This window comes from Papio anubis, chromosome 16, assembly GCF_008728515.1.
Source record: "Papio anubis isolate 15944 chromosome 16, Panubis1.0, whole genome shotgun sequence".
Classification (NCBI taxonomy): domain Eukaryota; kingdom Metazoa; phylum Chordata; class Mammalia; order Primates; family Cercopithecidae; genus Papio; species Papio anubis.
The window spans coordinates 34717095-34729362 of NC_044991.1; the positions used below are offsets into that span (position 1 = coordinate 34717095).

A 12268-nucleotide genomic window follows, 5' to 3' on the forward strand; every position below is an offset into this window, starting at 1 on the left:
GCTGGTGTTGGGGAATCTCACAGCGGACAAGGAGATGCCACCAGAAAGGTCTTGCTGGGAGTACCATGGGGAGGTGCCTCCCGAACAGCACAGCCCAGACAGTCTTGCTCGTGACTCTTTATGTCTGTGTAGGAACCATTAAGAGGAAATCCCTCAGTGTAGCATACTAGGGCTGCTTGTTTGTTCTCAAGAGAAGAGGCTTGATCTCATTTCAGTTTTAGGAATTTAGATTTCAGAACCCACCCTTGCTGCTATACCAGACAGAGTTACTCTGTCACTTGGTGGTAAAGCAGCCCCTAGTGCTTCTGTGCAAGGGTGGCTCGAGTCTGCAGGGCCGCTTTTAGTGTGGGAATTGGTTTTGTGTATTCACTGGTCTCGGGTGCCACTGGGCACAGATTTTGGGAATAAGCCCTCCCGGAACAGCTTGTCTTCCTGGGTGCATCCGGGGCACCCTCACTGCCAGCTACCAGCTTGGCCCCAGCACTTGTGGATTTGCAGCGTCACTTTCTTTCTTTTTAAAATTTAATTTAATCATTTTTTTTAGAGTTAGGGTCCTGCCCTGTCACCCAGGCTGAAGTACAGTGGTACAGGCATAGCTCACTGCAGCTTCGACCTTGTGGGCTCAAGCAATTCTCCCACCTTGGCTTCCCAGAGTGCTGGGAACTGTCAGCGTGAGCCTCCGCCTGGCCAGTGTGTCCCCGTCAAAGCAATGTCTTCTAGTGATTCTTCTGTAACAGCTTTATTGAAATAGAGTCGATTTCAGTATATTCAGAGTTGGGTAACCATCACCACTGTCTATCTTGAGAACATTTTCATCACCCCAGAAAGAAGGCCTGCACCAATTTGCCATCATACCCAGCCCCTGACAGCCTCTCGCCTGCTTCTCTGTGCAGGTGCCCATTCTGAACATTTCCTGTAAATAGCCTCATGTGACGCGTGGTGTTTTTGTCTGGCCTCTTTCACTGAGTGTAGGTTTTTCAAGCTCCATCCAGGTCAGAGCATGTGTCAGTCAGTGGTTCTTAGTGTCTTTTTTGGGGGTGCATATTTCTGAATTTTGAGTTTGTTACTTTAGTGCCCACCGTGTTCATTTTACCCACGTGGGCTTGGCCAGAAGTGGGAATCCTGATGTGGTAAGTGGCTGTAGGTAAGTTTAAGTGCCAGGTGCTGTGTGATCTCGGCTGCATGGTCTGCTGGGTCCAGGACAGGGCGGCGGCCTGGGACATCTGCACTGAGGGTGCCCTCACAGCTCTCCCCTTTCCAGGTAGAGGAGGCCGATGACTGGCTACGCTATGGCAACCCCTGGGAGAAAGCGCGGCCCGAGTATATGCTTCCTGTGCACTTCTACGGGCGCGTGGAGCACACCCCCGACGGCGTGAAGTGGCTGGACACACAGGTACCTGGGCTGAAATGTCCACGGCAAGGCTGGGACCGGGTGAGGGGGCTGCTGCGGCTCATTCCTAGTCATCTCGACTTCTTCTGGCTTGGGGGACTTGCTGCCTCCCTGGAGGACTTAAGGTAAAAGCCGGGGGAGGTTTATTCTCCTCATCTCCCCAGTCTCTTACGCTTTGATGGGAGCTTCCCAAACAGTGGAGGCGCTGAGCACAGCGCGTGACTCTGTGGGGAAGCCCCGCTGGGCAGGAGCTGTGTGTTGGGGCTGGGCAGGGTCCACTCACAGCCAGATGCTCACGAGAACCCTGCTGCTTAAGAGCAGGCAGGAGGGTGTTCTCATGGGATGGGGGCACAGACCGCCGCGTGGGTGAAAACAGCTCCCACTATCTGTGGAGCATGCGACAAGCTCGCTTGGCCTCCTGGTGCCATACGTGGCCCGTGGCTCTCAAAGCGTCAGCTGTCAGAGCCCCTGGAGTATGTGTGAGGTCTGGGCGACATCTGGGGATGGGGCCAGGCCCTCCTGCCCAGCAGGGTGCTGATGGGGGACCAGGGCAAGAGCCTAGAGTACTCAGCAGTGAGGGGTGCCAGGCATGCAGAGGCCACGTGAGGGAGCACCCAGTCCAGGCTCAGGGCAGCTGGGAGCCGGGGTGCCTGGGGCAGGGCAGGGGCCGGCAGGAGAGGCTGCAGGAGAACGTTAGGGCATCAGTGAGATTTGGCCACCTGTGATGGAGAAGGAGGGGTGATAACGGGAGAGCCTGGAGGCTGGGTGGTCACTGGTGTGCAGAGGGCGTTGTCCTGACTTTGTAGGACACAGTTTTAAATCAAATACATGGGCTTAGAGTGGCTGGGGCCATGCCATGGAGGCTGAAAATACCATGAAAAGTTGTATTTAACTTGCAAAAGCAGGGCAGGGGACCGACGCTGTAGATGTGTTCATGGATGAGTGTGTCAGTGTGAGTGGGGATGCTGGAGAACCGGGACATCGCAGGCAGGCTGTGAAGATGGGCTTAGTCCCGAGGGCTGGCCAGGATGGAAGGGGCCGGAATGCCTTGCCGGGGACTTGTCGCTCACTTGGATGTCGCCTTGTGGGGCAGGGGCAAGGGTTGACAGGAGAGAGGAAGGGAAAGGGATCCTGGGGTTTTGGTCTTGGTGGCCCCGGTGCGCCCCCTGTGTGGCCATCTGAGCTGACTGGCGGTGCCACAGGCACGTGTGTGCCGGGATGAACCCAAGCATCCCTGAGTGCGCCTGCCGGGAAGCTGGGACCACAGGCCAGCCTCAGCTTTGTGAGCCTCCTCCTGCCCTTGGTGGGAGTGGAGCTGATGTCTCTGGATGCAAGGGAACCTGGGGGCTTGTCAAGGAGAGGGGGAGCCAGGCTGGGGTGGAGGGAGCACGGCTGGGCTTGTGCTAGGGAGAAGGCAGCTGCAGGAGCAACCTTCCTGCAGGTGGAGCTGAGAGAGGTCATCTCCAGGGCGAGCCTTTGTGTATTGGAGTTCCTAGAGCAGAGTTGAGTGAGGAGGGGAGGCGTGGAGGGCGGAGGGTAAGGAGGGAGGTGGGGGTTGGTGCTGCGGCACCTCAGGAAGTCGGGATGGGGATGTTTCTTCGTTCGAAGCCATTCCTGAGGAAGGTGAAGTGAGAAGACAGGTCTGGTCTGGGGAGGGTGGTGGGGCAGGTGGTCCTCTCAGGATGACAATGTGGCACCACAGGGGCGGGCGCGGATGGGGACTGTGGTGCTGAGCATGGGCTGGGTGGATGTGTTTGGGCAGAAGGGGGAGACCGTGGGGGACCAGCAGGGCGCCAGGTGCCCAGGAAGAGGCTGGGGCGGGGAGAGGCTCAGGGGCCGGTGGGGGCCCTCACCACTCCGTCCTGAGCAACCTGTTTTGTGGCCAGGTGGTGCTGGCCATGCCCTATGACACCCCAGTGCCCGGCTACAAGAACAACACCGTCAACACCATGCGGCTGTGGTCCGCCAAGGCTCCCAACGACTTCAAGCTGCAGGACTGTACGTTCCGTGGTTCTCGGCGCCCCTGTGTCCATGTGGGTGGCTGGCCCCGGATGCCCTCGCCCACAGCCTTTACCACGCCCTGCGGCTCCCTGTCCTGGAGGCTGCACGGCCCTCCTCTAGGGTGAACCTGCATCCTGGTGAAAACGAGGCTGGTGCAGCTTACCTGTGTGTGGGACCTGGCTGGGAAGGGCCTACAGGCAGAGCGACCGAGACACCTGGGCCCTGGGCACCCAGGGTCTGCTTGTGCAGATCATGTGCCCCTGGGGAGGCGTGAGGGGGATGGAGTTGTATGCGGTGCGTAGGGGAACTGCAGGAGGGATCACGTTTACCTCCAGGGGTGGGGGTGAGGTGAAGTAATGCAGCGGCTAGGGGAGTCCTGTGCTCGAGCGAGTTTCATTGGCCTTTGCAAGTAGGCCCCTGAGCGGTTGCGGTGCTGGTGCCAGGAGGCACGTGTGTGCTGACCCCACTCCGTTTCTTCTTAGTCAACGTGGGAGACTACATCGAGGCGGTCCTGGACCGGAACTTGGCCGAGAACATCTCCAGGGTCCTGTATCCAAACGATAACGTGAGTAGCTGGCCTGGGCACTCTTGCTCAGACTGCGTCGCTTTCCGGCTTAGTGAGGTGGGCTGACTGGCTGGGCTCCCTGGTGGGGCCTCTTGTTGGCCTTGGCAAGCAGTCCCCTGGTGGCCCTCCCTCCTCAGGTGCACACACGATGCCCTTGGGGAGGAGAGGGGGGCACTGTCCTCCATAAAGCCCAAGCGGGTCCTCGTGTGCCTCTTGGCAGCTCTGTGGTCGTCTCTCTGAGGACACTCTCTGCCACCTTCCCCTCTTATCCATTCCCCTCATAAACACACAGCCAGCAGCTCCTTGGGGCCAGCTGGAGCCTGTCAGCCCTCCAGCCTGTGTGCTGTTCTAGCCCGCAGTGCCAGTTCCCCAAGTAGGTGATCTGTCTCTCCGGGGAACGGTAGCGCCTACCTGGCATTGATGCCTGGGGACATTCGAAAGGTACTTGGCACATGCCCTTCCCATGCTAGGTGATGGTGTCGCAGCCATGTTCCCCACTGCCACCTACATTTAGTGCCCAGTGGCTTTCTTTTTGTTGTTGTTGCCTGACAAGTCCTTAGAATATGCCCTAGTGGGCAATAAAAAGTTAGCTTTTTATTTTATGAAAGTAACCCGTGCACACAAGAGCAAAGGCCTGGGTGCCGGAGGGCTCATCAAAGAGTGTACTCTCCTGTCCCCATGAGACTGTTGGCAGACCCCAAGCCCCAGGTGCAGAATGTTCCAGAAGGCCTGTGCTTGGACAGTGCAGCTCCTGAGTAGCACTGGCACTGTACTTCTCCTGACGGATGGACACTGTGTCCCAGGGTCTGTCCCAAGGCAGGGTGACCCTCCTTAATGACCTGAGGGCACACAGGCAGGCCCCAGTGTCAGGCGGCTGGGCTCCTCTCGGCCTTCTGCCTGCGCCCTTGAGCCAGGTCGCTGACCTGGGCTTCCTGGGGGAGGAGAATGGCCCTGGGACTGGGTCATGGGGCATGCGCCCCCAGCCTGCACCCTCCAGCTTGCTCTGCTGTGTGCAGTTCTTCGAGGGGAAGGAGCTGCGGCTGAAGCAGGAGTACTTCGTGGTGGCCGCCACGCTCCAGGACATCATCCGCCGCTTCAAGTCGTCCAAGTTCGGCTGCCGGGACCCTGTGAGAACGTGTTTCGAGACATTCCCAGACAAGGTGCGTGGTGGCCCTGGGAGGGATCTCAGTGCCAGGGGCTGGGCGCCTTCAGGCTCTTGAGGTTGCTTTCTCGTGTCTGTCCCAAAAGGGGCTAGAGTGGGATGGCACATGCCCCTTGTCTTGGGGTGTCGTCATCCTGGGCCAGGATCCCACCTGGGCCCTCCCTCGCAGAACAAGGGCCACCAGCCTTGTTAGGAGTCAAGTCAGCAAGGGACATGGTGAAAGGCTCCTGTGCAAAGTCAGATGTGCTTGGCGGAGCTAAGTGCAGTTATTTCATACAAAGCCTTCATAACTCCAGTGAGAGAGCCCCCAGCCCTGGTGGCCACGGCTCCTCCCCTCCGGCTGCAGCACACACTGGCAGCAGAGCACACCGCTGTGGGGCACTCACCAGCAGGCACGTCGGACACGGCACACACCTGCCACAGTGTGAGCCCGGCTGTCCTCCCTGCTTCCTTCCCAGAACCCCTCCCTGTTCTCCAGGCTCCTCAGGGCTGGGCTTGCTCCTTCACTCGGGGAGCTTCATATGCCAACAACCGTGGGTGCCCACACGGGATGAGATGACTGAATGGCACCCCTTGTGCGACCTGCAGGTGGCCATCCAGCTGAACGACACCCACCCTGCCCTCTCCATCCCCGAGCTCATGCGGATCCTGGTGGACGTGGAGAAGGTGGACTGGGACAAGGTGCGTGTGGAGGAGAAGGGCGTCACCTCCCCAGAGCCTGGAGCCCATGCAGACCAGGGCTACGAGGAGCTGAGCTGGGGGGCGTCTCCCCTGGCCTGGGGAGAGCTGTGTGGTCATCATGCCTGGGAGAGATGCGAGCTGTGGGAGGGGTCTGGTTCCAGGAGACAGAGGTTTTGTGGGCCAGTGTGTGGGGAGCCAGAGCGTGGGGGACAGGGCACGGGGGAGAGGATAAGGATAGGACTGTGACACTTCTCAGGGTTTCCCGTTGGTGCATTCTCATCTTGAAGTTTGGTGACGGCTCCCCAAAGCATTGTTTAGAGCTCTGTGCTCTGTTCATGGCACCTGCTCTCACGACTCAGCGTATTTTGGACTTTAATACGTTTGTGTGGTGAGATTTTCTTAATCTAACCGTTATCCAATCGACATGTAGAACCATGAAACTGGACAGTGTGGTGACTCACACCCGTAATCCTAGTGCTTTGGGAAGCTGAGGCAGGAGGGTCACTCGAGGCCAGAAGTTAGAGCCTGGGCAATACAGCAAGACCCCACCTCTAAAAACAAAAGATAGCCAGGTGTGGCGGCACACACCCAGAAAAACAAAAAAGAAACCACAGAACAAATTTTTTTAACTCCGTTTTGTAGAAACCCAAGCCCCTCTCTGGCCTTGGTGTGTGTGCACTCCAGGTGAGGCTGTGCCTGTTGAGGGTACCTCAGTTCTGGCCAGCACGGGGCAGGTCCACGTAGTAACCAGTGTCCTCCCCACTGTGGGTGTCCGGCTACTGTAGTGGAAATAAATAGAAAACCGCTCAGCGGTGCGTCCATTTACCAGTGATGGGAGAGTGTGAAGGTGACCCCAGGTAGCAGGCGAGTGTGTCTTACTTGTGTGTGTGTCACGCACTGGACCATAACATCACACTTCGATGGGTTGCATCAGCAGAGTGAGGGCTCTGGGCTGCGTGTCAGGCTTTCAGAGGGCTCCAGATCCACCCTGGAGAGCAGAGGGGAGGGTGGCCCTTCTTGGGGTACCCAGCATCTGCCTGGGATCCTGGATGCTCACCCCGCCTAGGCAGCTGGCCAGAGAGCTGCTTGTTTCTAAACAAACACATGGGAACATTCTCGAATGGCCTAGGCCTGGGAAATCACGAAGAAGACCTGTGCATACACCAATCACACCGTGCTGCCTGAGGCCTTGGAGCGCTGGCCTGTGTCCATGTTTGAGAAGCTGCTGCCGCGGCACCTGGAGATCATCTATGCCATCAACCAGCGGCACCTGGACGTGAGTGTGGGCCCAGGTGGCCGTGTGGGGTGGCGGTTACACCCATGCCAACGGCCCCCCACCTGGCCTGGGCGAGGAGGTGCTTTACTCCTTGAACGAGGCACCCTCCATTTAGCAGAAGATGCTTGGGGCTGGGGGCTGTCCCTTGGCAGAGCTGTTGGCTGATCCCCACGCCTGAGCCACAGCTGTCCCAGGTTCCTCTTTGTAAATTAAATTGCATGTTCTCTCCCTCAGACCCATCTTCCTCAGACACAGTAGCCCTGTGGGTCCCTGGGCCGGGCTGGGCCCTTTCCTGGGCTGGGGAGTGGAGTGAGCGAGAGCCTCCTCCTGGAGCTGGCCCCGGGCCCTTGTGAGATGCCTCTGAAGTGGCTGCTGGCGCTGGGAGCACTTGAGTGAGGTCCGGCTGTCGCAGCCCCAGGACTTCCCTGGAGGCAGCAGAGCTTCCTGTGGGTGGTCATGGACTGTCCCCTGGTCATGGGGAGTGCTGGGTCTCCGTGGGGCCTCCCGTGCCCACCTACCTGCCTCTGTGTTTTGGCACCAGCACGTGGCCGCGCTATTTCCCGGAGATGTGGACCGCCTGCGCAGGATGTCTGTGATCGAGGAGGGGGACTGCAAGCGGATCAACATGGCCCACCTGTGTGTGATTGGGTCCCACGCTGTCAACGGTGTGGCGAGGATCCACTCGGAGATTGTGAAACAGTCGGTGTGAGTAGGGCGCTTGCCCGAGGGGGCCAGCTCTGTCTGACACCCAGGCCTGCACCTAGGACCAGCCACCGAACACATGGACCCAGCTGTATGGCACACACCCCATGCCACTAGGCCCCTGCCTCCATGGCAATGACAGAGCTGCCCAGAACACCCTGTCAGGGTCACGCCTTGTGCCTTCACCGACCAGCACAAGGGGCCTCTGGCCCTGTGGGCAGTGGGGAGACGGCTTTGTCTCCTGTTGCTCTCCCGCGCCCCTGCCTTCCTGGGGGTCCAGTCGGAGGCTCTGCACCACTGGTCCTCCTGCCGCTGGCGGGGCTTAGACAGGGCTTGAAGGAGGGATTCTTAGGTCAGATCTCGTTCTTGCCCCTCTTAGGTCGGGCCTGATCTAGGAATCACTCCCACTCTTTCACCTAGCATGTGCTGGGCGTCTACTGTGCGTGCTGGGCAGGCAGAACCCGGCAGGAGCGGGGGCTTCTGTGCCCGGGGCTGGGCTGCAGGCTCTGTGCATGGCACCCACAGCAAGCTTCTGTGTTGGGCCCCTCCCCAGTAGCGATGAGGAAACCGACCACAGCTTCTCAAGCCCTACAGTCCCTGCGGTCTCGGCTGTCATGACTTGGACACCTGTTTCCACATGGACCGCTCCAGAGAATGGCCAGGCTCTGATGCCTGCGAGGGTGTAGTTGGGCAAACCGCACAGCCAGCCACAGAGGCCCTGGGCGCAGGCGCTGCCTTTGTATGGCTCCCAGAGCCTGCAGCGGCCGCGGTCACTGTTCTCAGAAAACAGAACAGAAACACTGAGCTTGAGGGATCCTGGGACCTCCTTAAAAGGGCCTTAAGGTCTCTTGCTCACCTGGTTCAAGGCACAGCATTTGTGACAGTTCCCTGTTCTCTGTGTTTGCAGCTTTAAGGATTTTTATGAACTGGAGCCAGAGAAGTTCCAGAATAAGACCAATGGTATCACCCCCCGCCGGTGGCTGCTGCTGTGCAACCCGGGGCTGGCCGATACCATCGTGGAGGTGAGCGCCAGGCCCTGCCTGTGCCTTTGAGTATGCCTGGGCTGAGAACCACTGGCCGTGTCATCAGCCCCTGCTGAATGGTTGCTGAGTAGGCAGGAGTCTGTCCCTCACGTGTTGACCTGTAGGCTTCCGGACATGAAGGCTGAGCCCCTGAACATGGACGCTGAGCTGGGCAGTCACCCAGTGGGGCCTGGCGGGTCCTGTGTGCGAGTTCAGAAGCTGAGCTTTAGAGAGGGCTGGGGTGTGGCTCAGAGCAGCCACGGGGCCATTGCAAAAGAGGCAAGAGGCAGCTGACTGCCAGGAGAGTCTGCCAGGCTGGGCGCCTATTTCCTGTTTGTATGTCGGCTCCTATGCAAGCTCCCGAGGGAAACGAGCACTGAGGTGCCAGGCCCTGTGCTACGGGCCAGGACCAGCGGCTTGGGGGTTGGGACCACTCACCTGGGGCTATGGTCAGGGAAGGCTTCCCAGGAAAGCTGAGGTCTGAAGAGGGAATGAAGAGGGAGGGATCAGTGCTCTGGGGCAAACGGGCCTAATGTCCTGTGCTGGGGGACGGGCCCCTGGGACCTGGAAGGCAGCATGGCTCCCGTGCAGTCTGAGGCGGGCCTGGGCAGAGTGAGGAGAGGTGGCTGAGTGTTTGCGGGCAGCACCTGGGTGAGGTGCTGGCTTTGAGGGGGCTGCCTGCTGCATTGTGGAGGCAGGGAAGGTGCTGGTGGAGGGCAGCCGGACGATGGCTTTGGGTTTTGGGTGGTGATGGGATGTTCAACGTCAGAGAACCCTAGGAACGGTGGCTGAGGGAGGCTTGTGTGTTTGTTGTGGGCATTTGAATTGGTGGGACTGGGCCACATTGCAGAGCCCTCTCAGAAGATCAGAAGAGGTGGGAGGGGCTGCCGGGGTGACCCTGTAGCCTGAGAGGTGGGATGCGTGGAGAGGCTGGATGAGCAGATCCCAGGGGAAAGCAGGGGCATGAGCGACAATGGGAGGAGGGCAAGTGGCTAGGGCCCACAGTGAGCGGAACCTTTACATTCTCCAGAAAATTGGGGAGGAGTTCCTGACTGACCTGAGCCAGCTGAAGAAGCTGCTGCCACTGGTCAATGACGAGGCGTTCATCAGGGACGTGGCCAAGGTCAAACAGGTAGGCATGGCCCTGGCCCTGGCCCGAGCCCCAGCCCCAGCCCTCCCACAGCCAGGCAGGTATGCCCTGGCCCCAGCCCTCCTACAACCAGGCAGGTCCGCCCTGGCCCCAACCCTCCTACAGCCAGGCAGGTCCACCCTGGCCCCAGCCCTCCCACAGCCAGGCAGGTATGCCCTGGCCCCAAGCCCTCCTGCAAGCCCAACACAGGTCCTGGGGTACCCACTGGGGCTTTAGTGGGGACTCGGAACAGGACTGAGGGTGAGGCTGTTAGGGTCCCCTGAGGTCTCTCTGCCCCACTCAGCCTTTCAGATGAGGGCCCCGAGGAGGACAGGTCACGTGGCAGATAGCTGAGTACAGACCCCAGGCCAGCCCTGCCCGTTCCTCAACCCTCCACCACGGGTCAGTTCTGTATGGAAGCCTCTAGAAGCCAATTCCAGCGTGATGCCCTCTTTGCCCTTGGAGAGCTGTGCAGGTACACGAACTGTCTGCACCGGCAGCAGCCCCTCGGCTAGTCCGGGGCCAGTCACGGCAGCCTTCAAACCTCAGCAGGCTGGAGGCCATTCTACACAGCCCGTCGAGCTTGGCCTCCTCCTAGAGGCCAGAACTAGTTCTTGTAGTCCTTTCAGCTGTCCCACTCCCACGCTGCTCCCCTGCCTGCATGCCTGGCTCTGCAGTGTCTTCTACTTGGTTCCAGGCGTGCTCCTGGGCCGGCTCCTCACTTATCCCCTATTCCTGGTACAGACCCACCTTCAGCATCGCCCTCTCCCCTTTTCCCATGAGAAGACCCCGGTGCCATCTCTGCCCCTCAGCTCCATCCTGTATACCCCTGCCCTTTCCCTGCGGCGCTCCTCACAGGGCACTCGAAGCAGGAAACCGCAGGGTCAGTGGGTGGAGTCCTGGTGAAGTCTCCAGCCATCCTTCCCCCTCACTCTCCCAGGAAAACAAGCTTAAGTTCTCAGCCTTCCTGGAGAAGGAGTACAAGGTAAAGATCAATCCCTCCTCCATGTTCGATGTGCACGTGAAGAGGATCCACGAGTACAAGCGGCAACTGCTCAACTGCCTGCACGTCATCACCCTGTACAACCGTGAGTGCCGGCATCACCTGCACGATGGCACTGCGGGGCGCAAGGCTTACCCTTGCCCGCCAGCTGTGCGCAGACCCTGGGCCTTTGTCATGGTGGGGGCTGTGCGTGTGTAGGCGTGGGCATGTGTGATGTGGCACATTTATTTTAAGCAAAAGCCACGTTTTTCTGTGTGCCCCATGCCAGGCCTCACGTGAGCAGGTGAACAGTTAAACACCCGAAAGGCCCAGGCTGGAGTGCAGTGGCACCATCACAGCTCGCTGCAGCCTCGACCTCCCAGGGCCCAGGAAATCCTCCCACCTCAGTCTTCCAAGTGGCTGGGACTACAGGCGCACGCCACTGTGCCCTTGTGTTTTTTGTAGAGACAGGGTTTCACTGTGTTGCCAAGGCTGGTCTCGAACTCCTGGCCTCAAGTGATCTACCCACTTCTGCCTCCCAAAGGGCTGGGGTTATAGGCATGAGGCACTGTACCGGGCCTTCAGTTTTTATTTTAAATTTAGTTATTATCTCTGTGAGACTAATCTTATTTAGAAAGATTATGCTTATTAGAGGCATTTAAAGCATACTTATAAAAATTAAGATAGTATGTGTTAAATTTACACATATATCTTATATTGTCTGAGGACATTTAATTATGAGAACAAACATGAATCGGACCTCCAGAGGTCAATGTGACTATTTGCTAGGTTTAATAGATAATAAAACCTTAAGGAAAAACTAGGTTTCTAAAGTTTTGTAATTTAATAAAGTGGGTATTTTGAAAACCAAAGGAACCACACATCCTCCTTTCCGATACAAAGCTCCTCTTGGAAATACATCTCCTACTCCCAATGAGTAAGCCTCGATGGGGTGGAGGATCTGGGTGCGTTTGAGACACACGCAGTAGGACAGAGGCTGGAGGCCACCCCCACTGAGGACCCCTCTGCTGTGTGGGCACCACGGGAGATGATGCTTCCCAGGGCTGTGGCTTCCTGGCTCCGAGGTGGTGCATGGGAACTTTGCATCACCTTTCTTTGCCCCGCTTTCCTCCTGCAGTTGTGACGCTCTGTGTGTCCCTGGTGGTGACCCGGAGTCCTCCGCTTGCACAGCGCTTGGTCCCATTCGTGAGCGACAGTGAGAGTCGCGGGTCACCCCTCCCTTCCTCCCACTCCGCTGCCCCCACAGTCAGTTGTTGCGTCGTCGTTTAATGTGGGCTGTCAGGCTTCCCAGACGCTCTGCTTCCGCTTGCTTGGTTCGTTTGCTTTGAACAACCCGC

At 58.5% G+C, this 12268-nt stretch overlaps 1 protein-coding gene across 1 annotated transcript in view; it reads left to right on the forward strand.

The window, feature by feature from the left end:
• Nucleotides 1-12268, forward strand: part of PYGB (glycogen phosphorylase B) — a 60005-nt gene that overhangs the window by 34830 nt on the left and 12907 nt on the right. The window contains exons 5-14 of the mRNA XM_003905180.5: nt 1262-1393; nt 3277-3388; nt 3874-3956; nt 4973-5116; nt 5707-5799; nt 6929-7075; nt 7617-7780; nt 8685-8799; nt 9830-9931; nt 10869-11016. Coding sequence (XP_003905229.1) covers nt 1262-1393; nt 3277-3388; nt 3874-3956; nt 4973-5116; nt 5707-5799; nt 6929-7075; nt 7617-7780; nt 8685-8799; nt 9830-9931; nt 10869-11016 — 1240 coding nt within the window. The remainder of the gene's footprint in view (nt 1-1261; nt 1394-3276; nt 3389-3873; nt 3957-4972; nt 5117-5706; nt 5800-6928; nt 7076-7616; nt 7781-8684; nt 8800-9829; nt 9932-10868; nt 11017-12268) is intronic.